The sequence below is a fragment of the Panthera tigris genome, chromosome B1, assembly GCF_018350195.1.
Source record: "Panthera tigris isolate Pti1 chromosome B1, P.tigris_Pti1_mat1.1, whole genome shotgun sequence".
Lineage (NCBI taxonomy): Eukaryota > Metazoa > Chordata > Mammalia > Carnivora > Felidae > Panthera > Panthera tigris.
In genome coordinates, this window is record NC_056663.1 from 203,560,354 (window position 1) to 203,585,994 (window position 25,641).

The window sequence follows — 25,641 nt, forward strand, 5'->3', positions numbered from 1 at the left end:
CGCAATGACGCGCTCCCTTCCAAGGTCAGACCAGCAGAAGCCAAGGGGGGGAAGCCCGGGGGGTGGGGAGATGCCCTGCCTGCCTCCCCAGGGCGGCCGACGATCGTCGCTCTGGGCTCAGGGGACGCCAGGAGCTCTAACAACAGGGGGGAGCCACCAGGCGGATGTCCCAGGTGAGAGTGCCACGGCGCGTTCCACGACAGCTCCTATGACTGCACTGCGGACGCGTTCGAGGATTTTTAACGGCTCTGCTCTCGCAGCTCACCTTCCAGTCTCATCGGCAAATACAAACGAACTGGAAGTCGGGTGCCCAGAGTCCAGCACAATTCTAGGCGATCGTGCCGAGCACCCACGGCTGAATAACGTCCCTCGTGTGCTACCTGGGGGGGGGGGGGGGGGGCCTGGTGCCTTCACGGTTGTGACTCCACTGTCTTTCCGGACACGCAGCCCGTGCGCGGCCGCTCCGATCGCCCTGAAGCGTCTGGACACCAGAGTCAACAGACGCCCACTCGGCACACCCATCGGGAAACTCGGGTCTCAGATCTGTTTTCTCGCCTAGGGTCTCTGACTGCTCCGAGGGCTTTGCTGTGGTCCAGCACGGCCCCTCCCCGGCCTGTGCGTGCGCGTACGCGTGTACCCACACATAGGGGCGCTGCGGGTACTTCGCTGTTCTACCCTGTTCGGCCGGCACTTCGTAACAAGCCTATCTTCACGCCCCACGCACTTCGGGGTGGCTGTCCACGTGCTTTCCAGCGCACGGGCCGGTGACAAGAAGCTGCCAGCCGCGGACTCGGCCGCCTGCCCACCCGCCCTCCCCCACAGTGGCTGTGAGGCCCCGCCTGAGACCCGGCCCAGGGGGACGTGCCCTGGCCAAGCAGCAGTGTTGTCTGGAGGCATCGGGGCTTGCAGAAACTGGCTGTCAGGACGGGAAGCCTACGTTCCTTCTGGCCTGGTTCCCACCGTGTGGCACAGCTGTGGGGGCTGGAGCAGGAGCGCAGGGTAAGTGTTACATACCAATTCTGGCTTTCCTTTTATGGTTTCCATACCAAGATCCTCACTCTCTTTAGGGGAGCCACTGGCCACTCTACTTTTCCGTCCCGTCTTCGCGTCGTGCTCGCTTTGGCGGCCCTGAGTGGCAGAGAGCGTCACCCTTGGCTGGTGACTATATGCACACGACAAGCTCAACCGGGGAGAGGTTAAAGGCGCTCGGTTTAGAAAACAGAAAACAAACAGTTTTTCTAACGGAGGCAGGGGAGGTTAATAGAAGTTAAACATTTCTGCAAGCCCCATGGTGACAACACCTTTCAGTAAGCACGTTTAAATTCTGCAATTTAAGTGTCCCTTTTTTAAGCTGCTTGTATTGTAGCTCTCAAGAAAACCTAGCACTTAGCACCTTGGCAGGTGGACAACGCTTCCCGGCGGGGCTCTCCTGTACCGGTGACTGAGGGGCTGGGCGAGCCGGAGGGACCCGGCACACGCAGGCAGTCGGCACCTCGCCCCTTCAGAACCTCATGCTCAGGCCATTTGTCAAACCGTAATGCAGAGAGGGCGCACTTTTCAGGGATTTTACCCAAAACCCAAACACCGTGACCAAAACCCAAACCCCACACCCCCACCCTACCAACCGGAAGCACAGAACTCTGAACCAACAGGTGAAGAAGCGCTGGTTCCCGCCGGTGCTCGCCCGCAAGCCCCGCCCCGTGCCCGCAAACCCCGCCCCGCGCCCGCACACCTTCATCTTGCGCAGCCGGGACTTGTTGTCGTGGCACCAGGCCAGGCAGGTGGCGGTCTCGCGCCTCTCCAGGGACTCCTCCACTTCTTTGGCAGTCAGGAACATCTCGATGTTCACTAAGTCCTTAGGGGAGGGTAGCGGCGTGAGCTCAGTGCACTGGGCTCTGGGACCCCCGCACCCAGGCCCATGTGCTCTGTGCTCCCTCCGGTTCGGCGGGGCCCAGCCTGGCAGAAGGGCTCGGCCCGAGGCTGCTGTGGGCCGTCTGAGCCCAGCGGCCCCAGCACACCGGGCCGAGCACACCAGCCCCAGCCTCGGCTGAGCACAGCGGCCAGAGCACAGCGGCCCCAGCACGCCAACCCCAGGACTGGGCCGAGCACAGCGGCCCGAACACACCGCCCAAGGCCTGTTCTGCGCCCACATACGGTCTCCCAAGAGCAGCTGTGGGCCCCAAACCAAAGCCCCAGTTTAGAACCTTCCCCCTCCCGGCGGGAACATAGGCCTGACCCCATTTCACCCCTTCACAATTAGATCCGGGAATCCATACCCTCATTTTCTGGGCTTTTTTTTTTTCCCTCTGAAGATTTATTTGAATGAGATTTTAAAGAAGGGGCAGTGAGGGTGGATGAGTAGGGCGGTCTCTGTGTCACGTTTGCTCTTTCCCCTTCTCCGGTGCCTGTGCAATTGGGGAAGCAGCCTACACAGCCGCATCTGCTGCGCTCTGGCGGATCTAGGCAGGCCTAGGGACTCGGGGTAAGGACAGCCACTAGCCCCGTCACATGTCTGCCAGAGTGAAGGAGCCCACGGGGTGCCTGGGGCCTGCACGTCCCCAGCAAGGGGCTGGAGCACCGCCAACAACAAGGATGTGGCCATGCAGGCTGGGAAGGGACAGTGGATGCTTGCACATCACCAAAGGGACAAGCGTGAGGAAAACGAATGTCAAGCGGGAAGTTTCTCCCCCTTCTGGAACGACCGGAGCAAACGCCGTTACTGAAGATCAGTGTCTCGCTAAGCGGAGGGGAAGCGTCCAGCACGAACCCCCTTGAACTCTCGGGGGAACCGTGCTGCTCTGCATGCCAGTGTCCTGTGGCCAGCAGGCGAGCGTTGGCTGCACACACATCCCGGTGTCCTCAGGCAGGCCTCACACGGAGCCACTTGGCACGGCAAAGTGTGGGACAAGTCCGCTTTCTTGCCATGCTGTCTCCACGTAAGGTCTGCCCTGGGGCCAACCAAGTCAGGAGCTCACCACCGAGCTTCCCAGCCTCGGCAGCCAGGGCCGCGGCCTGCTTCTCACACAAGCGGTGTCTGGAGAAGGGAGGACTGTGGCAGAAGACGGGAACTTTCAAGTAAATGTGACCAAAGCGAAAGCCAGAAACTTTCCTTTCTTTCTGCACGTTAAGAAGTACATCCTGGACAGGGGCCCGGGTGGCTCAGTCGGTGGTTAAGCGTCCGACTCGGTTTTGGCTCAGGTCATGATCTCACAGTGTGTGAATTTGAGCCCCGCCTCGGGATTCTGACAGTGCAGAGCCTGCTTGGGATTCTCCTGTTCCTCCTCTCTGCTCCTCCCCTGCTCATGCGTGGGCACTCTCTCTCAAAAACAGATAAACTTAAAAAAAAAAAAACAGTACGTTACAGCTAACGATGCTGCAGTATCGTTAACACCGGATGTTTATCGCAAAAGTAACCAGAAAACATACTAATCAGAGTGCCACCACACAGCGACCCTTGGGCTCAGCCACACCAGGGCCGAGGCCAGCACAGGGACTGCTGGGGCGTGTCGCCGTGGAAGGCAATAGCTAGGCTCGGGCAGAAGAGTAGCTGACCTAAGGGCAGGGGTTGTGCCACTGCCAGGGTCGGCGCCCTGGACACGGCCCGTGAGCTCTGCGGGTTTCCGAACGGCAGCTTAACGGAGGGCAGTCTGGGGTGGGTCACCCCAGGGCCGCTTCACCCAAGTCGTCAGGAGCCACCGGACGGATCCCCAAGCTCACACGGCCGGAGACCCAACCGTGGCTCCCCTGCCCCACGTCCTGACTGCCAAGTTTGGGGCGAGGGCAGGAGCAAGCAGCAGGACAGCAAGCTCGGAGGGGGGCCGGCCCAGTGAGAGAGGGCTCCGTCCTCACGCAGGGGCGGTGGGGGGCAGCTAAGACTCCCGCAGTGCTCCCGGGTTCCCGCCCCGCCCACACCTCGCCCTCCCGACGCGAGCTGACGGGTAAGCGCCGCGCACACACACGCCTCGCACGCCGGTGTTCCTACTTATTAAGCGGGGCGAGGGCCAGCACAGCGTCTCAGAGGTTGGCTGTCTTCTTGAGCCACTCCTTCCGCCGTTTCTCTGGCATTTTCTTCTCTCTTTTCTAGGACCTCCCTAACGGGCAAACGCTGGGTCTCCTACACAAGGATCGTCTTTGTCTACTTCTGTCTCTGGTTGCGAGCTTCGCTCTGAATTCAGAGGCGGTCTCTCTGCTCGCGTGTCAGGGTCCACCTGTGTGTTTGACCGGTGCAGCCTCTGAGTCTGGATCCTTCGCATATTTCTCCTTCCTGCCCACGGGGTCTCCGAGGTCCACGCGTGGCCCCTGGGTTGGGGGAGTCACACCAGAGGCGCCACGCCAGACGGTGGAGGTGGGCCAGCATGCGCAACACGCGTGGAAGCTGGAAACCGTCCCAGACGATCAGGTGCTGGCCCCGCGTGAGAAGCCAGACGGCGCACAAAGACAGCCCTGGGGCTGTGCCTCTCCTCCAAAACCGAGGCTCCGCATGGGGCGCGCGGCCCCATCCGGGCGGCCCCGGAGCTCTCTCTCCACGGCGTCTTGGGATGGACGGAAGTTAAACGTTAAGGAACCTTGATACACCAGCGTCTTCGCCGGTGACGGCACCCCACTCTGCTGGGAGCCCTCCCCCCACCCAAGGGCATGAGGGTCCTCCTACACTTCCCGCTGCAAACAGCTGCGAGCCTGGGTTCCACCTGGAAATGCTGCAGGGCCCCCTTCATAGGATGTCCACGGTCTGACCACCGCCATCACCGTGAATCACAGTACGGTCCCCCTCTGCCGCCCACAGTCTGTTCTCACAGAGCAACCAGGGTGAGCCTATTAAAGCAATGCCTCCAGGGGCGCCTGGGTGGCTCAGTCGGTTGAGCGTCCGGCTTCGGCTCAGGTCATGATCTCACAGTCTGTGAGTTCAAGCCCTGCATTGGGCTCTGTGCTGATGGCTCGGAGCTTGGAGCCCGCTTCTCATTCTGTGTCTCCCTCTCTCTCTGCCCCTCCCCCACTCACGCTCTGTCTCTGTCTCAAAAATAAGCAAACGTTAAAAAAAAAAAGCAATGCCTCCAACTCAACTCCCACCCCCCCACCATGCACACATTTCAGTTGAGGGGAAACCCCAATCGATGAGTTCCGCATATGCTCAGACACCCGCCCCAAATATATGGCAGCTCCCGGGCCTGGGACCCTCCCCTCATCTCTGCAAGCCCACCCCGACCAACTTTTTTTTTTTTTTTTTTTACTTAATGTTTACTTATTTTGAGGGGGAGCAGGGGAGGAGCAGAGAGAATACCAAGCAGGCTCCACCCTGTCAGCACAGAGCCGCACACAAGGCTCAAACCCACCACCGTGAGAGCCTCACCCGGGCAGAAATCAGGAGCTGGACTGAGCCACTCAGGTGCCCCCCGAAACCAACCTTCTGAAAATCACCAGTCCTCCTGCCCCTGTGCCCTGTGCGCCCCGTACACATCCTGTTTGACTCATGCCTCTCTCCCCGTCAAAGCACACGTTCGGGGCCAGGAGCGTTCGGCCACTCCCTCGCGGGGCAGGAAGACGGAGGGCGGGGTGTCTGTGAGAAGCCCAACGACCACCGCGGATGCACAGGCCGTGCCAGGCAAACAGGAGGACAGGACGCCCCGACAGTCAGGCACGAGCCGGCTGTACCGGGCAGGGAAGGTCAGGGAAAGAAAAGCGTGGGAGGAACAGGCTTGAGGCACCACTGAGTGCCGCGCAGAGACTGGTGGGTGGGGAGGCGGGTGTGCTATGGACCCCCCGCCACGGTAGACGCTGCCCTCAGGAGACCAGAGGGACCGCCGCCCAACGGCAGAGGGGCAGCCCCCAGCTGAACCGGCCCGGAGGCCAGAGAAACGTGCACACGGCTCCGTGAGGCCCCGGAAAGGGAGCGAGGGCCCTGCGTGCCAACCTAGATGGCTGCACGCACGTCCCGGGGTCCTCGGCAGGCCTCCCCCGGAGCCGCCTGTCACTTCAGGAGCCACCGGAGGGGGAGCGCGTGTGCGTGCGGGTGGCGGCCTCTCTACCCGGAGGACCTGCCCCAGGGAGCTGGCCCCGCGGCCCCGCAGCCCCGCCCCGCGCCCAGGCCCACCTCGATGCCGCTCTGGCGGGCCAGCTTCACGGCCGTGTTGTAGTAGCCGCAGCGCAGCAGGTGCTCCACCATCATGCGGTCCATGCGCTTCCTCTTCCACATGCTGGCCGCCGCGGGCTGGTCGCTGCTGTGCTCCTTGAGGTGCTCGATCCTGCGCTTGCACAGCTTGGCGCTCTCGTCCTCCGCCTGGATGGACTCCACCGCCTGCGACACGACACGCAACGCAGAGGCGCTCGGGACGGGGCGGCGGCCAGCCTGCCCCGCCCCCAACACCCGCAGACGGGAGGCAAGAACAAGAACAAATCCGAGGACGGCAGGGGACGGCCCCGGGCCCGGTGACGGGGCCAAAGGGAGGGTCCCACACACGCCCCGGAGGCAGGTGCGGCTGCATCCGTCATCCCGAGGAGGCAAGTCAACACCCACGGCTCTGCGGCCCCCACCTGCTCTTCCGCGACGCGACTTTCTGCTCAACGTGCTCTGCTGCTGTGCTGCCAGACGCGTAGTTTTGAACTCGCTTCCCGGTTAAGTAAACCACCTGTTATGTCACGACTACCTCTCGTGACACTTTGTGCGGCTCCCCGGAAGTGTTACGTGCCGGCGCCGTCCGCGACGGCAGCCGGCTCTCGAGCACCTGACGTGCGGGGCGCCGGTGTCACAGCCGGCTGGCGCTCGTCGGGCCCGCGTTCTCCTCGGGCACGGTCCGCTCCTCTGCGGCTCCCGCCTGCTGCCAGGGTAGCTGCTAACCCTTTGGAAGTGGTTTTCTTCCTCCTGCTGCTTTTCAGATTTTTCTGTCTCTCTTTTCACTTTCACAATGTGAAATCCTAGGTAGGTCTATTTTTATTTGTCCCATTTAGGACTCTGACCTGGCGACTCCCGCAGTTCTGAAAATCTCAGCCATTCCCCCTGCACCGTCCCTTGGCTCTGGTCAAAGTCTTTGCTCTATTCTCCCAGGCCTCCTACCCTCTTCTGCATTTTCGCGTTCTCCTGCTCTCTGTGCTGCATTCTAGATAATTTCTCCACACCTACCTTCCAGTTCACAAATTCTCTCTTTAGCTTGGTCTGACTGTTAAATGTTGAAAAGTCTGCTACAAGCAAACACTTGCGTCTTTCGTCTCAGTTATTATACTTTTAATCTCTCGAAGTTCTGTTTGGTTCGCTTTAAACCCACTCACACTGTACGCTTCCCGTCCCCTGTGTCCCCCGCGGATGGTCTCAGCTGTCTGTTCTTCAGACGCGGCAGAGTCGGGCGGGGCCTGACAGCCTCCACACCGTACCCCCGAAGACCGCGCGGCGTCCACCGTTTCTGCCGTGCCTCGGCCACACGTCTCGTGTGCCCGGTCATCTTACTCGACAGATGTGACGCCCTGACAGAAGCTGTCCCCCGCCCGAGAAGCGCTGCGGTCCGCCTGGCGCCTGGAGGTACCACCGGCGGGGCCCGCTGGCACCAAGTTGAAGAGGAGGGGTCGTGGCTCACCTGGCTGTCCCGAAACCGGCCGCGATGTCTGCCCCTGGGGCACCCTCACCTGACAAGCAGTGCTAGCGGGCCCCGGCCCCGGGAAGCAAGGCCCTCAGAGGGCTCACCTGTGTGATGCAGTCCCCAGGGCGGCAGGGGGTCCCGCCCTTCTCTCCTCTTGTCCCCTGCCCTCCGATTCTGGCGATAAACTTTGTCTCGTGAGCCCTTTGACACGTTCAGCGAGATGTTTTACAATAGCTTCTGGTATTTTCCGGGTTGCTCTCGCTGGGCGTAGCGTACACCCTTCCTAGCTCTCCCAGCTTCGTGAGAAACCCGACACAAAGTTCTGAGGTGAGATTCTGGAAGTAAGAAGTCATCTGTCTCCCCATCTGCACCTGGGACACTCTGGTGCCAGGACGACCCGGCCTCACAGGAAGGGGAGCGTGGAACTGGAAGCCGGCCTGCCACTCCCACAGAGGGCGCGGGGCACGCACGGCGTGGAGTGGCTCGCCCCTCCCGCACTCTGGCCCTGAAAGCCCACCTCCCCACCTCAGGGCTGCCTGGCCTCTGCCGTGGCCCCGATCCCACAGAAGACGGCCCCTTTTTGGGACAGCCCGGGCACACGGTGAGGCCGGGGCCACGGACCCACGCCGCAGCCCGAGCACCGGGGGGGGCAGACGGGACGGTCCGGAAGCAACACTCACCTTCCTCTTGAGGACGCTGAGCTTCTCCACCACGCCATCCAGAAGGCTGACCACAGAGTCCACGGCGGGGCAGCCGCTCAACGTCTTCTCCAGCTCGGCCACCACCATGGTGACGTGGCTCGTCTCTCGGTCAATGTTTTTCTGAGCAGCCCGGAAGCGTTTATTCAGTGTTTCATAGGGCACCTAGGGAAGAGAGGCAGCTGGCATGTGAGCACCCGCCGTCCTACGTGCGGGACCCCAGACCTCCTTCCTGGTACTTCGTCAGGCAGAAGTCCTGGGCTTCCAGGGGTCTAAACACACGTCTACTACCCACAAAGGGCCTGTGCGAACCGAGGACCATTCGTGTTCCTGGACGAGGACACCAATGTGAGGATGTGTCCTGTCCCCAAATCCACAGAGGTAGTGCAGCTGCACTCTTTCTGGAGAACGTTTACGGGTGCATTGTGACAAAGTAATCCCCAAGTTCATCCAGAATGACAAACAGTTAAGGAAACGACCGCAAACGCGTAGTGCTGGGGGCTGCAGAGGGCCCACGATGGGCCCGGTGGGGGCAGCGGGGACGTAACAGCGGGGGGTCACGCGGGACGAGGGGGAGGGTGCGCCAGCACCTACGGGAAATCGCGAGCGCGCGTTTAACTACTACGTGAACCGCCTTCCCCTAATACCCACCAAGGATGGCGTGTCCTTCCAGAGAGAACACCCCTCCCAGCCCTCCTCCCGGCTGCAGGCCCAGCACTTCCCACCCACCAAGGGCCAGCAGTCACTGCAGAAGTCTGTGACAAGCCGCGCCAAGTGCACACCTTCCCTTCGGTGGTGCCCGGCCACGGGGAAGGATCCGCTCCCAAGGGGCACCGCACTCGGTGGGGAGGAGCCGGGATTCCCAGGGGCGAAGACACCAAGGTGACAGCATAAACCAGAAGGGCCCGGACCCGGCCAAGGAGGGCCACGGCAACAGGACTCTTGCCCAGGACCCGGCGAGGCCACCGCCGTCCTGTCCCAGCTGCCACTCCCACCTCGCCTCCCTTGGGCACACAGTGGCAGTGGGCAAACACTCTTGTCCACACCTTGGGTCTTATCGGCCCAAGAGGCGGAACACCACTAGACAAGCCACGGGCGCCACACGGGGAGGGCTCGTCCCCTGCAGCCTCCACGCTGGGTCCGGCACGAGCAAGACGCGAGAGTCTCTGAGAGGAAACAGAGCAGGGCCGCCCCCAACGTGGGGTGACACACGACCGCCCACGGCACCTGCGCCTCTTTGGCTGCGTGAGGTCGACGGCCAACCAGGTCTGTCCTGATCTCACGGTCCCTGACGGGCGTGGACGAGGGGGAAGCTGCAGGCGGCCGGCCGGCCGCAGACACGCACCCGTCCCCGCACCCAGGGGAAGAGACACCCCGCGCCGAGCCTCAGTTCTGCCACGCGTACCTCGCAAGAGAGTAACAAAGCACAGCACAGAGACCTGGGTGCTCGCGCTCGCTCGACTCCGGTCAACCTCAGAGGAGGCGCCGAAGCCGGGTGCTGCTGGGATGCTGCCGCGAGCAGACTCCCTTTCAGATTCCCGGGCTGTTCTTAGAGCCTCCACCCACCCCAGCGGCCCCGCAGACCGACCGTGTGAGGACGGGTGTGTGTCTAACCTGACCCGGCCGGCACTCTCGTGAGACACAGTAAACACGATTACTGCAAAATGTACTGAGACAAATCCCGTGACGCACAGTAACAAACGCTTCGAAGTTTTACTCTCAGATTCAGACGTTAAAACTACACTTCAATGAACGCGGTCAAAAGGAAAAGAGAAAAAGTCACACATCCGCACACACGGTCAGTCCGAGCACGCGCCAGGTGACGGTAGCGTCCCCGCTCCACGCGGCTGTAAGGCAGGTGAGCACCACCGTGCTCTGTCACCCACGCCGGACACGGTCGTGCTCCTAAGTGCCAGCAAGACTCTGCGTGGTCGACATACCCGCGCTCGGCGGGTGACAGCACGGGACTCACAGGGGTGACGTGTCTCAGCATCCCGCCTTCCGCTCGGGACACCCGGCCCGAGGCTCGTCCCACGGGGCCAAAGGGGACACAAGAGGAGGGTCCCAAGCAGGTGCCACAGGCTTGAGCCCTCCACTTGTAACTTGTATCCAAAAAGGAAGCCGGCAACGCCCTGACATTCACCTTCAGTGCGTCATCAACATCCAGACCCGACAACGCGTGTTGTGAGGTGACGAAGCGAATTACTCTCTCGACGACCTGATGCGCTTCTGGGTGCCGCTAACAAAACCACGTGACAGCACTGCTGGTGGCGCCGAGCCCGGCCGTGCTCCTCTCCTGCCCGCCGTGTGACCCGACCCGAGCCAGCCCCTCAGCCGCCGCTCCCGGCTCCGACCTCCGGATGGCCCTGCCGCGTGCCTCCTGCGCCACTCCTCCCACCCGAGGACGGGCCTCCCGCCCTCCGTGCTCCGGCCCCTGTGAGGGCCTCCCCTTCTGCTGCCCACACCCCCATCTGCCCAACCCCCCACCAGCCTGGGCCGCACCCGGAGGTCGGCGTGGGACCAAGGCCAGGGACGTGAGCGCCCGCCACCGCCCCTCCGCAAACACGCAGCAGGAGCTCCCGGAGCACGGAGCCGCCTCCTGGGCCAACTTCCGGCCCGAGGACACAGGGCAGCTGACCCCGGAAAGCTCCTCAGCCTCTGCCCGCAGGGCCCGCAGCCTGGGCTCCCTGCCTTTCCCCAGCTGCCCCCTGCCGCTCCGTCACCAACGGCGCCTTCACAGGCTCCTTCCAAAAGGCCTTTGGCCAAACGAAGGAATGGAATTTCAGAAATGCTGAAGATTCTGAACCAAGCAACCATCATTCAAGAAGGAGGGCAAAATTAAGACACTTTCAAACACGGAGACACTGCCAAGTTGAGCACCCACAGCCTTTTCTGGGAGGGAAACGACTCTGAGAGTCCTCCACGAAGCAAGAATAACCACATGAATGCGAAGAAATAACAAGATACAAGAAAGAGCTGAGGGGAAAGAAATGAGTAAAAAATACAATCAAACCAAGAGGGGAAAAAAACAGGTAGTTAGTTTAAAAGGAAAAAGAAAATCCATGGCCTAAGTAACGTGGATATGGGGACGATAAGTTTCAGAGATTTTGAAAGAATCCCAAAATAAGAGGCAAATACTAACAACGTACTCTTAAATGTATAGGCAACAAAACAAAAGTAGACAAATGGGGACCACACCAGGCTGACAGCACCCAAGGAAAAGGGCTGGAGCAGACATTTCTCCAAAGAAGACGCCGTGGCCGACCCATGAACGGAAAGGTGCTCGGCGTCACCGGGCCTCAGGGAAAGGCAGAGCGGAACCAGGAGACCCCACGCCACACCCCGGGGGAAGACGGCCCTCAGAAAAGCGGGTCCACGGGCCTTGGCGAGGGTGTGGGGAAACTGGGAGCCCGCGCTCTGTCGGTGGGACGTAAACTGGTGCCGCCGCTTCAAAAACAATGTGGCGGGTCCCCCAAAAATCAAACAGGGAGCCCCTGTGATCCGGTAAGCCCACGCCCGCCTCCCCCTGCGACCCAGTAAGCCCACGCCCGCCTCCCCCTGCCATCCAGCAAGCCCACGCCCGCCTCCCCCTGCCATCCAGTAAGCCCACGCCCGCCTCCCCCTGCGACCCAGTAAGCCCATGCCCGCCTCCCCCTGCGACCCAGTAAGCCCACGCCCGCCTCCCCCGCCATCCAGTAAGCCCACGCCTGCCTCCCCCGCCATCCAGTAAGCCCACGCCCGCCTCCCCCTGCGACCCAGTAAGCCCACGCCCGCCTCCCCCTGCGACCCAGTAAGCCCACGCCCGCCTCCCCCTGCGACCCAGTAAGCCCACGCCCGCCTCCCCCTGCCATCCAGCAAGCCCACGCCCGCCTCCCCCTGCCATCCAGTAAGCCCACGCCCGCCTCCCCCTGCCATCCAGTAAGCCCACGCCCGCCTCCCCCTGCGACCCAGTAAGCCCATGCCCGCCTCCCCCTGCGACCCAGTAAGCCCACGCCCGCCTCCCCCGCCATCCAGTAAGCCCACGCCTGCCTCCCCCGGCAATCCAGCAAGCCCACGCCTGCCTCCCCCTGCCATCCAGTAAGCCCACGTCTGGCCCAGGTGTGCACCCAGAAGAACTGAGAGCAGGGTCTCCAAGAGGTGCGTGCACCCCACGTTCACAGCAGCACTGTTCACATCAGCTAAGACGAGCAAGAACCCAGAGTCCGTCGACAGACGCGCGGGTGAGAAAACGTGGTCCACCCGACGAGAGAAGTCCTGACAACTGGTGTGACACGGGTGACCCTGCAGGACACTGTGCCAAGTGGCATAGCCAGGCACAGAAAGACTAAGCTGTGTGATTCTTCCTACATGAGACAGAGGAGCCATATGATCAGAAGCACAACACAGAAGAGCGGCTGCCAGGGGCTGGGGGGCAGGGGGAGCTGTTTAATGTGCAACCGGGACTGAATGTGTCCCCCATAGTTTGTGCATTGAAATACCACCCCCACTGGGATGGCGTATGGAGACGGGAGCTCTGGGAGGTGACTGGGTTACCCGGGTGGGGTCCTCAAGACTGGAATCAGCGTCCTTACAACAGGGACCATTCACTCTTCACCACACGCAATGCAGACAGACGGTGGCCATCGGCGACCCGGAGGAGGCTCTCACCAGAACCACACCGGCCCAATGCCCTAGCCTCCAGAGTTTGGAGAATACCTTCCTGTGGCTTACAAGCACGCGGTCCACAGCACTTTGGATTGACTGAGACAAACGGGTACATAGTTCCAGTTGTGCAAGGCAAAAAGGTCTGGACACCTGCCGCACACTTAAAAAGGCCTGAGATGGCTAGTTCGCGTCACGTTTCACCACAATGAAAACGATACCGATGCTACATGACAATGCTATCTGATTTCAAGACTTAACCGTGAAGCTATAGCGATCAAGACAGTGTGGCCTTCGTGCAGCAACACAGGGACCGGCGGAGTGTGGAGAACCCCGAAATGGACCCTCATCGTGTTCTGTCCAAGGAGACAAGCAATCCAGGGCGGAGAGGACCATCTAGACAGTGACATGGGAGGGGGAGGGCTTCAGTCTATACCTCAGGTGGTCCATAAACCCCCCCTTAGAAGATCATGGACTCAGGGACCGAAAGAAAAGCTACAACTACAGAACTTCTAGATGGGCACATAGAAGAAAATCTTCATAACCCTAAGACAAGCAAAGTTTCCTAAAGGGATATAGAATGAAAGAAAAATTGATCAATTACACCTTATCAGAACAAAATTCTGCTCTTTGAAAGACAATTTAAGAATAAAGACAACTATGGCAAGACTAGGAGAGAACATTTACCATATGGAAATCTGACAAAGGACCTGTACCTAGAACATACTTAGAACTCTTACGACTCAAGACCAAGACAATCCCATTTTTAAAAATATTTATTTTGAGACAGAGAGAGAGAGAGAGAGAGAGAGAGAGAGAGAAAGAGAGAGAGCGCGCGCGCACACATGCAGGGGAGGAGCAGAGAGAGTGAACCCCAAGCAGGCTCTGTGCCACCAGGGCAGAGCTCCACGCGGGGCTTGAACTCACAACCGTGAGATCATGATGCGAGCTGAAGTCAAGAACCAGACACTCAACCGGATGCACAACTGACTGAGTCACCCAGGCGCCCCTGGGAGGGTTAATTTTATGTGTTGCCAACCTGACTGGGCTACGAGGTGCGCAGACACTGGGGGAGACACGGCTCTCGGTACGAATGGACATCGGCATTTGGGTGATGGGCTGAGTAGAGCAGGCGGACTCCCCAGCGGGGTGGGCCTCCTCCAATCCACCCAGACCTGGAGGGAGCAAGAGGCTGGGAGGAGGGACTCTCCCCGCTCAACGGCAGAGCTAGGACGTCAGCTCTTCCGGGCCCCCAAGCGCTTTCGACTTTTTGACCCCGGCCGCTCCATCGGCTCTCCAGGGGCTCCAGCTTGCGCACTGCAGACCTCAGCCTCCGTAATCCCACGAGCCAATTCCTTCCGGTCGGTCTCAATCTCTCTTCACCTCCCCTGTCCGTTTCTCCCTCCCTTACTGGCTCTGTCTCTCTGGAGAGCCCTAAGACTTCACACCACCTGCTGGCCAGGCCGAGGACACCTGGGAAGACAGTCTGGCTGTTTAGCACGACTAAACACACGCGTGTCACTCAGCAACTGCAATCCCAAGAGAAATGAACACACGGTATTCACAAAGACAGCTGTGCACAAATGCTCATAGTAGTTTTATTCTTAAGCCCGAGGCCGGAACCAACTTGAACGCCCACCCACGGGGATGGTAACCTGGTGCCCGCTGATGTGGGGTGCAGCACGCTGAAGCTCCGACACAGGTGAGGGACAAGCGAGACCCAGAAGGTGATGTTCTAACACCGGGACCAGTGGGAGGGGGGCTTCTCCACCAGGTCGACTACCCCCTCCCCCCCCTACTCGGCAACAGTGTCTGGAGACTTTTTTTGATCTGTCACGACTGGGGTGTGGTTGTGAGCCTGCCAAACCACAAGAGGAAATTAAATGGAACAAAGAAAACCTTATCAATTTACAAAAAGGAAACAGAAGACACACAAAAGCACAGGAGACAGAAAACAGAGTAAGGGGTGAGGATACACCCACAGTATTAGTAATCACTGAATTGGATGGCCGTGGGAAGAAACACCGGAGCAAGGCTTTTTTCTTTTTAAAACACCTCTCAGAAACAGAGTAAGTAGACAGACAAAAGACAAATGGAAAGGAGAAAGCCACAGAGCGGGGCCGTCCAACGCAACTCTGAGTCGCACATGCGTGCAATTTTAAGTTTTCTAGTAGTTCACCCAGACTGCTAGACAGAGCCCACCCAGTCACCTGCTGAAAAGAGCGGGATGAAACGGATTTTTAGTGGATCTTATTTAATCCAACACCCCCCCAAATATTTACAGACATTTTGCATTACTTTTTTTCTTTGTGCTAAATCTTTACGAGTGAGTGTACGTTCTATTTCACACTTAGAGCACGTATTTGGACCAGCAGCCCTGCAAGCACTCACTGCCACGCGGGGCTCAGGGCGGCTGCGCTGGATTGTGCCGCCACGGAAAACCCGGGGTGAGGTCTGGGGAAACTCGGACCCCATTCGCGGCTGGCGGGGAGTGCAGATGGACGGCGGGGGGGGGGGGACTTGACAGTCGCCACCCAAACCGTGCCGAACCTTTGACCCGGCCGTTCTAATTCTGTGGGTCCATCCGAAAGGCCGACCAGCACACGTATGTGGACCCACGGGCCACCGGCACCAGCCCGAGCCTGGTGGTGCCGTGCAGGAGGGCTCCCTGATCGTCTGTTGAGATGGGCTGTACAAAATGCTGACAGGCTGCCATTAACTTCCCAATTCTTAGTTGAAATACAACTCAGATATCATAAAACTCACCCTCTGACAGTGTACAACTTAGCTTTTAATGTTATCTCAAGGTTGTACAACTATCACCACAAACACTTCCAGAACATCTCAAGCCAGAGAGAAATCCCTTACCTACTGAAGTCCTCCCCTTAGCGAGGCGACCAAGCACCAGTAGCCAGCTGCCTACCTACACGGATCTGCCCGCCCTAGATACGTCACATAAATGGAATCATACATTCTACGGCCTTTTGTCTGGCTTTTTCTTTTTTTTAATGTTTTTATTTATTTTTGAGACAGAGAGACAGAGCATGAGCAGGGTAGGGGCAGAGAGAGGGAGAGACACAGAATCCGATGCAGACTCCAGGCTCTGAGCTGTCAGCAGAGCCCGACACGGGGCTCGAACTCACGGACCATGAGATTATGACCTGAGCTGAAGTCGGACGCTTAACCGACTGTGCCACCCAGGCACCCCTGGCTTTTTTCCCTTTATTTAGCAAGTTCCCAAGGCTCCACACCATGATGTAAGTATTTCAATCCTTTTTATGGCTGAATAGTATTCCACCACACGAATTCACCATTTATTTACACACTCATAAGTTGATGGACATCTCGATGGCTTCCACATTTTGGCTATTATGGATAATATGGCTACAAAGATTCCCATACAGGTTTTTGTGTGGACATCTCTTCATTTCTTCGGGGGCAATATCTAGAAGTGGAATTGCTGGTAACTCTATGTTTAACTTTTTTTTTTTAATTTTTTTTTTTAACGTTTATTTATTTTTGAGACAGAGAGAGACAGAGCATGAATGGGGGAGGGTCAGAGAGAGGGAGACACAGAATCTGAAACAGGCTCCAGGCTCCGAGCTGTCAGCACAGAACCCGACGCGGGGCTCGAACTCACGGACCGCGAGATCATGACCTGAGCCGAAGTCGGCCGCTTAACCGACTGAGCCACCCAGGCGCCCCTCTATGTTTAACTTTTTAAAGAACTGCCAGATTGCTTTCCAAAGTGTCTTTTATGCTCCCCAGAAGTCCGTGAAGAGTTCCGGTTCGTTCACATCATCATCCAACACTTGGTACCGTCCATCTTGCCAATTACAGTCGTTTCAGTGTACATAAAGTGGCATCTCACTGTGGTTTTCAATTTGCATTTCATTAATGACTAATAATATAGAGCATTTTCTCACATACTTATTAGCCATTTGTATATCTTCTCTGGAGAAGTCTATTCAAATCATTTGTTCATTTTAAACCTGGGTTGTCTTTATGTTATTGAACTATAAGAGTTCTTTGTAGATTCTGGATACTACTAGATTCTTATCAGATGTGATATGAAAACATTTCTCACCATTCTGTCCTTGGAGGCATAAGCTTTTCACTTAAAAACATCTTTTTAATGTTTATTTTTGAGAGAAAGAGAGAGAGACAGATAGAGCACAAGTAGGGCAGGGGCAGAGATAGAGGGAGACACAGAATCGGAAGCAGGCTCCAGGCTCTGAGCTGTCAGCACAGAGCCCAACATGGGGCTCAAACTTCTGGACTGTGAGATTATGACCTGAGCTGAAGTTGGATTCTAAACCGACTGAGTCACCCAGACGCCCCAAGCTTTTCACTTTTGAAGTCCAACCTTCAACAACCAAGAATTCTGTTTTGGTTTCTTGTGCTTTAGATGTTCTTACTCTTACATTTAGCTTTCTGATCCATTTGGAGTTAGTGCTTGCATATGGTGTGAAGGAAGAATTCAACTTCATTCTTTTGCAAGTGGATCTCCAGTTGTCTTAGAACCATTTGTTGAAAACCCTCTCCCTTCCCTATGGAACCCTCTTGGCACCCTTATTGAGAATTACGTATGGACTTATGTCTGGACTTTCAGTTGTAGCCCACTAATCTATTTTTAGCCATTTAGCCAATAAGCAAGAAGTGTAATTTGGGGGCACCTGGGTGGTTCAGTCAGTCAAGCGTCCAACTTCAGCTCAGGTCACGGTCTCATGGTTTGTGAGTTCAGCTTAGAGCCTGCAGCCTGCTTTGGATCCTGTGTCTCCCGCTCTCTCTGTCCCTCCCCCACTCACACTTGCTCCCTCTCTCTCAGAAATAAACATAAAAAAATTTTTTTTCAAGAGTGTAATTTGTACTAAGTTTCAAAACCAGGAAATGTGAGTCCTACAACTTTGTTCTTTTTCAAGATCATTATTGGCTGAATGTTTGGGTCTCCACCCAATTCCTATGTTGAAGCCCTAATCCCCAATGTGATGGTATTTGGCGTTGGGGCCTTTAGACATAATTAGCTTTAGACGAGGTCACAAGTGTGAGGCCTCTATAATGGGATCGATGTCCTCATGAAAGGAAAAGACCAGCATGCATCTTCTCTCATGTGAGCACACAGTGACAAGACAACCATCTGCAAACCAAAGAGGGTCACCCGGAACGTGAATGTACTGGCACCTTGATCTGAGACCTCCCAGCCTCCAGAACTGTAAGAAATAAATGTCTGTTGTTTAAGCCACTCCAGTCTATGATCTCTTGTTATAGCAGCTTGACTGGACTCAGATAATTAACTGTCCTGGCTATTCTGGATTCCTTGCATTTCCATATGAATTTTTGGATTGGCTTCTCAATTTCTGCAAAAGAGCCAGCTAGTATTTTGATATTTGATACGGATTGGGTCGAATCTGTAGATGAATCTACTGCTGTCTTAACGGTGAAGTCTTATTCCTAAGTACTTTATTGTCCTTCATGCTCTTATAAAAATTTTTTCCATCCCTTTTTGATTGCTCGTTTCCAGGGTGTAGAAGTATAACTTGTCTTTGTATACTTATCTTGTGTCCTGCAACCCGGCTCCAGCTCTAGTTTATCAGTTCTAATGAGTTGTGTGGGTATGTAGGTGTATTCCTCATGACTTTTCATATACGAGATCATTTCATCTGCAAATAAAGTTTTGTTTCTTCCTTTCCAATGTGAGTGCCTGTTATTTCTTTTTCTTGCCCTACTGCCCTGCTTACAACCTCCAGGACAAATTTGAATGGGAAGTGGCCAGAATGGACATCCTTACCTCTGTCTTAGGGGGAAAGTTTTCAGTCTTTTACCACTAAGCATGACATTAGCTGTGGTTTTTGCATAGATGCTCTTCATTAAGTTGAGGGAGTTCTCTCCTTTTCCTATAAATGGAGGGTTTTTATCATGAAAAAGTGTTGGATTCTGTCATGTGCTTTTTCCCCTGTGTCTATGGAGATGATCACATGGCTTGTGCCCTTTATCTGTTAACGTGGTATGTTACGTTGATTTTTGCATGTTGAACCAACCTTGCATTCCTGGGGTAAATCCCATTTAGTCATGGTACATAAACCTTTTTGTATGTTGTCAAATATAGTTTGCTAGCATGTGGTTGTGGATTTTAACACCTATATTCATTCATAAGAAATACTGGTTTATAGTTTTCTTGGATATCTATGTCTGATTTTGCTATCAGGGTAATACTGACCTCACAGAATGAGTTGGGAAAGGTTCGTTTTTATTTTTTTAGAAAGAGTTTAAGGATCAGTGTTAATTCTTTTTTAAACATTTACTAGAATTCACTAGTGAAGCCATATGATCCTGGGCTTTTTTCTTTATGGTAAGTTTTTTGTTTTTTTTTTTAACCTCTTTTCAGGTCATAGCCTGTTCAGCCATCGTTTTTTAACCTACAAAATAGCAATTTTACATGGTTCAACCCGATCCATTTTCCCTTTGTGCTCCTTACCCAACATTCAACAAGAAAAAGAGGTTTTGGATCTTTCTCATCAATGTGAATCAGTTCTTTATGGTTCATATTTGGTAAATTTTTTAAAAATTGTTATTTGCTTTTATTTTTTTAAGCTTTTTTATTTAGTGTTTATTCATTTTTTGAGGGGGGCGAAGGGGCGGAGAGGGAGACACAGAATCGGAAGCAGGCTCCGGGCTCTGAGCTGTCAGCACAGACCCCAATGCAGGGCTCAAACCCACAAACCGCGAGGTCAAGACCTGAGCCGAAGTCGGATGCTCAACCAACCGAGCCACCCAGCACCCAAATAAAATTGTTATTTGCTTTTAAATTCTGGTTCTATTTTTATCTGGGTATCCCCAGGATTTAAATTTGTATTAATCAAATGTACTCAGTCTTTCCTTGCTAATATGTTGCACGACAACTTCTAAGATCACAGGATTTCTGTTTAGTTAGCTGATGTTAAATTACACTTCCTCCAGTACATTTTTTCCCCTTCAGTGACTCATAAAAAGTATCCTTCCTGTTTTCATGATTGAAACAGAATCTGGCAAACACCGTAAGTTAAGTTTTGTAGAAAACATCTGTACTTCCCTCCAGCTCTATAGCGATCCTCCTACACCATGTCATCTGCCCGAGTGTGTGTTTGTTCAAACCTTCTCCAGTGTTTGCTCTGGGATTGCTGACAGTATTTGCTGACAAAGAAACGCACTTTAGTTTGTCATCATAACGTCTGCAGCCATTTTTACCAGCACAGGAAGGAAGTATTTCCCCAACGGCACAGGACTTATCTTTCACAATGAAGAAACCTCACGAGGGGTCTCGACGTATTTATTCCAAAGCTAGTGACACCTTCTAAAGTGTTCGACTGAGCCCTGGATGGCGGGAGACATCTCTCTACATCCCAGAGATCTCTGTCTCACGTTCCTGCGTGTGGCATGAGACGTCTCCCCAATCACAGCAGCTCCCTGCTTCCCTGGGCTGACCTCCCGAGCGCAGCACACACCCCGGGGGAGGCTCGTCCGGTTTCCAGTGGGTTTCTTGAAAAAAGACGTTTGCCGTCAGCTTCCGGGGGCCATCGCGGGGAAGGGGGAAGAGCACAGCCAGCGCCCCCATGACCTCTTCTCCGGGTGCGCGACCGTCTCACCTGCCGCCCGCTGGGCACTCGCAGAGATCTCTTCCCGCGCCGGCCCGTTGTAGAAAGGGAGGTACGAGGAAAGCGGCGCGAGCTCCAGATCGAGTCAGACGAGTCAGCCGGCGCGCAGGGCGCAGCCCAGCAGCACCACCGCGGTGGGAGCACCGGGGCCGCGCTCCACGTGGTCGAGCGCCCGCGGCCCTCAGGACGGGCTCGCCCACCCAAGGCGACGCCCCCCGCCGGCAGGCCCCGCCATCCGCTCGCGAAGGTGGCTCCAGCAGCGCGGGCCTCCCGGCTGGTTAGCTGCGACGGGGACCCGGAAGCAGCTCTGCACGAGGCCCGCACGTGCCTCGGCGTCGGGCAGGCCCGGCCCGACGGGCGCCTCCGATCACAAGTAAGAAGTATGCGATCGGGGGCATCTTCAGCCGTCAGCGTCCTTCCGACAGACACGACGTTCCCTGCCGGTGCCAAGGTCGTCCTCTAGGCCTTTCCTGAGAAACCACGTGGTGTCTCCTCGGTGTCCATCACCGGCAAAGCTCACTGTGAGACTGTATCTCTGTTGCCGTTTTGTTATCGTGAACAACATTCCCCACGAGGCGCTTCTCCACGAGGCGCTTTCACGGGTTATTGCTGACGCAGAAAAGTGACTGCTTTGGGGGTATTTTTCGTGTGCCCGTTACCGTGTGAAACATTCTCATTAACTGGAGTAGTAATTTTCCAGTTCGTTTGCTTGTGTTTTCTGAGTACATAAACACGTCTCATCCATTTGGAGTTACATTTACTCGTGTTTCAGTTTTTACTTCTTTGGACAGAAATGCCAAAATAATGTTCAATAGTTCATTTCCTTTTTTGTTTGTTTTTATTTAGAAACATTTTTTTAATGTCTTACTTATCTTTTTCAAAAATGTTCATAATGTTTATTTATTTTTGACAAGGAGCACGAGTGGGGGAAGAGCAGACAGTCACACACAGCATCCGAAACAGGCTCCAGGCTCTGAGCTATGAGCACAGAGCCCAACGTGGGACTCGAACCCACGAGCCGTGATACCATGACCTGAGCCGAAGTCAGATGCTTAACCGACTGAGCCACCCAGACGCCCCTGTTTGTTTTTATTTTTGAGACAGCGCAAGTGAGCGAGGGGCAGAGAGAGGGGGAAAGAGAGAGAGCATCCCATGGGGGCAGAGAGAGGGTGGGGGAGGGAGGGAAGGAGAGAGAGAGGGAGGGAGGGAGGCAGAGGGAGAGAGAGAGAGGGAGGCAGAGGGAGAGAGAGAGGGAGGGAGAGAGAGACCGTCCCACAAGGGGCAGAGAGAGGAAGAGACAGTGAATCCTGAAGAGGGATTCAAGCTCCACCTGACACGGGGCTCAAACTCATGAACCACGAAACCATGACCCGAGCCAAAGCTGGATGCTTAAGTGACTGAGCCACCCAGGTGCCCCTAATGGTTCACTTGTTAAATGAATTATTTCTTCTCTGCCCTCCACAAAGTTTACAATCCCAGGGGTCAGAAACAGACAGAAGCAAAATCCAGAATGTCTCAGATGCCAGTAATGGCGAAGAAGAAAAACAGAGAGGGAGATGATGAGGCTCCCAGTTGGAATAAGGTGATCCCACCTTGAGGGAGATCCCGAAGCAAAGATCCGAGACCGTGAGGGAGTAAGACAGATGACCCCCTGGAGGAAGAGGGTTCCGGGCAAAGCAAACGGGTACAGAGGCTCTGAGGAGCCACCAGCACATCTTCTAGCAGCAGGGAGGCCACCGTGGCAAATGCCCAGGGGAGCAGAGGAGGGTGAGGAAGAGGAGGTGGGGGCAGAGGCAGGGGTCGGGGCCCAAACCCACGCTGGACCCACGGAGAACGGGGAAGGTGCTGTCTGGGGCGGCCTTGTGGTAGCTGTGCCGGGCTCGGGCAGAGCAGGGACCGGTTAGGAGGCCACCTCAACCCACAGACACAATGGGGGCTGCGGCCACGGTGGCAGGAGGAAGGCAGTGAGCTGCGGGAGATTCTGAGACGCTGGGGAGCCACAGAACGACATACAGATGTTAAGCTGTGAGGACAGAGGGGTCACGGCCCTAGCCTGAGACCGGGAAGACGGGGAGGAGGCGGACAAGTTAAGAAGTTCAGATCTACTCATGCTGAGCTACGTCACAGAGATCCAGGTGACCCTGGACCCTGGGCTCCGGGGTGGGGGAGATGACCTTTTGGCAGTGACTGGTACGCACGGAGCGTCCTCGGAGCGCACGAGATCACACACGATCACCAAGACGGCGCATGGTCACAGCCGGGAGGAGGGGGCAGCTGTGAGCTGGGGAGGAACCTGGCCAGGGTGCAGTCCTGGGGGCCCAACAGGACCCTGTGCAGGGAGGAGGGACCATCAGTGGGTGCTCCCTGGAAGACACCATCAGGATCACGGGAGGCCCGGCCAGAGCGCCGGCGGGCAGCATGGCTTCTAATGGGGCCTCCGACAAAAGCAAGCAGACAGAGGTAGTTCCGTCAGGCTGTGATTAAAGCCATAAAGAAAGCAAAACAGAGGAAGGGACAGATCACAGCAGGAGCCACAAACCCCAATTTCATTCAGGCCCAGGGCGGCAACAAGCCCACAGCCAGGCTGTTTTTTTTAAGGTCCCTTTGAAGCTAGATACAGCCAAGCCCAAGCCCTGGCCTCCGAGCTTAAGCACAAATGCTGAACAGCACTTCTGGGAGGCCCCACGGAGGGAGCTGGCACCTTCTCCCCTCCTCTCCCTCTCTGTGCTGCCCGCGACACGGCGGCCGCGGTCCCACAGCCAGGGCAGATCAGCAGGGGATCACAAGGATCGTGGGAAACACAGGCGTCAGGAACACCCCCAGGTTTTGAAGGGACCCTGAACGAGCGGCAGGAGAGCGCGGGCTCCACATGGGATGGGCCGGCCGGGGGCCAAGGAGCAGGGCAGGGCATGGTTTTGCGGGCCGTGTCCTCCAGGCCTTGCCCAGATGTACGAAGAGACCCAGCAGGCGGGAGTCCAGGGGAGGCCAGGGGGGAGTGGCAGGCCGCGGCACAGAGACCTCCCCAGGGCTGGCGGCTGCCACGGTCACCCCGGGCCGGAGGATGCCAAGGGAAGAGCAAAGGCATCTGCAGAAGACAAACCGTGAGAGGAAGCGAGAGAATGGCGCCCCGGGGGCCGAGAGGAGGAGGCAACCGCCTGGCGACTGGCACTTATACCGAAGGCGAGGGGACTGTGACCTAGGGGCACTTCTGACTCAGACCGAACAGACATGCGGGAGGAGGGGGCAGAGAGAGGAAGCAGCCGCTGGAGGGCACGGGGCGACCAGAGCCCTGTGCACGCTGGTGGAGCGAGCCAGCGAAAAGGGGAAACAGAGGCAGGAGGGAAGAGACGAGAGTGCGGGAGCCACGGGCCAGGAGGGCGAGCGGACCACGAGGGGAGGGCGGCAACCGTCGTGTGGGAGGAGCTGGGAGGAACGTGCGGGAAGCGGGGGGCACAACGAGGAGGGGACAGTCAGCGAGGCCATCTGCACAGCTGGGTGTGTTCCTCCCTTAGCCACATTCGGCCACACTTCAGTTATTAAACTACTTAACAACACTTAGTTACTATTACTTAGTTGTTATCCAAACAGCGAATACATCGGTTTCCTCAGAAAGCTCTCAAGAGTGGCCCCCAAGTGTAAAGACTAAAACAACGCACAGCCGTGAAAACCAGCAGCTACCTCTGGAGACCGTGCCCTGCCCTGATTAGGTCAGCACCAAGCGGCCCCACTCATCCAAAGCCCCAAGGGGGGTGCCGCGCCGCACACACCGGCCGGCCTCCTCCTTCCTCTAGTGCTCGGGGGTCTCCCCGGCTTGCTCCCCACTCCTGCTGAGCCGCACACGCGGTCCGTGGGGAGGTCTGGGCCCTCGGGGCCCCGCTGTCACAACCTCCGTGAGGCTCTGGGGACATCCTGGGCCCTACGGCTCCGGTGGGACTGGATGCCAATGGTGCCAGGGTCCGCCTAGGCTCCAACACAGCCCGCGGAGCTTTTCCCCCAAGTGCGCGTGCCCTGGCCGCCCCCGGAGGGCCATCGCACCCCCCACGGCCCCACGCTCGCCTGACTCCACGCGCGGTTCCAGGATCTGAAAGGCTGGCACCTACTTGTTTAACAGCTCCCTCCCGCCAAGCCCGGTGGCACCAGGATGGGGACAGAGTTCTCCGGGAGCAGCAAGGAGTGCGGGCCGAAGGAGCTGGCACCTCTGCCCTGGGGTGCCTCGCGGGGGCTCCGAGAGGGGGGCGGTACCAGCAAGCCCCGCCTTCGGACCTCACGCCCAGGACCTCTGGCTGCTGCCTGCCTGGCGCCGGGCTTCCCATGCCTCCAGCTGCCACAGCCCTTCCTCTCCCAGCACGAGGCTCTCAGCATCATGAGCAGAGCGGGCACGTCGACCTGTGCCCCCAAGTGTCTTGTCTGTGGTCAAGGATCTGAGCAGCGGTGCAGAGACCAGAGCGGAAGGCCGGGAGGATTTCGACCACGCTCTAGCTCTGGGGGGTTCTGGAAGGCGAAGGCAACACGGGGCTCTTGCAGGGAAGAGCAGGTGGGACTCCGGAAGGCTCTGGAGGTCCCACCAGAGGAAGGGAACCAGGCCCCAGGCCGGATTCAAGTAATACAACCACCTTCTGGGGGAGGGAAGGGCTCATTCAGTCAACCAAATGATCTCAAGGGAAAGGAAGTAAAGACCCAGCCGACTGCCACTCTCTAGGGCTCAGCACAATCAGGATATCTGTCCCTTAAGACCAAACGCTCGTGCTGACCACCCTTCCTCAAACTTGAGAACCCGCAGTCCCTAAATCCCCAGCTGAGTCTGGGAAAGTTCACCGAAACCTGGAACTCTGGGCCTCGCGCTGGCACAAGCCCGGGACGCTGAAACACTGCCATAGAGGACCCGGGACCCGGGAGGTAGGCCCACAGACCCCGCTGGGAGCACTGTCCCAGGCCCCAGCCTGTCACGAGTTAGGGAGAGGGGCCAGCTGGGAGGGGGCACTGAACCGGCTCAGGTGGGGGACCCCCTGGCTGGGAGGGCCCGGACGAGGTCCCAGGCGAGACTCCAGATGAGGAATCAGGGTCCGGAGCCAGGTCTCCCAAGGACCGATTCTAGACCCCTTCTCC

The 25,641-nt window shown here is 57.0% G+C and overlaps 1 protein-coding gene across 6 annotated transcripts in view; it reads right to left on the reverse strand.

The window, feature by feature from the left end:
- MAEA (macrophage erythroblast attacher, E3 ubiquitin ligase) overlaps positions 1 to 25,641 on the reverse strand; it is a 37,368-nt gene that overhangs the window by 7,799 nt on the left and 3,928 nt on the right. For 3 of the 6 annotated variants that reach the window (XM_042985170.1, XM_042985171.1, XM_042985175.1), the window contains 4 exons: positions 8,246 to 8,428; positions 6,089 to 6,292; positions 1,733 to 1,855; positions 1,015 to 1,128 (listed from right to left, as the gene is read on the reverse strand). In XM_042985170.1, coding sequence (XP_042841104.1) covers positions 1,015 to 1,128; positions 1,733 to 1,855; positions 6,089 to 6,292; positions 8,246 to 8,428 — 624 coding nt within the window. Of the gene's footprint in view, positions 1 to 1,014; positions 1,129 to 1,732; positions 1,856 to 6,088; positions 6,293 to 8,245; positions 8,429 to 10,406; positions 10,561 to 25,641 lie in introns of those variants that run through there. The other 3 variants (XM_042985173.1, XM_042985172.1, XM_042985176.1) reach the window with 3 other exon arrangements.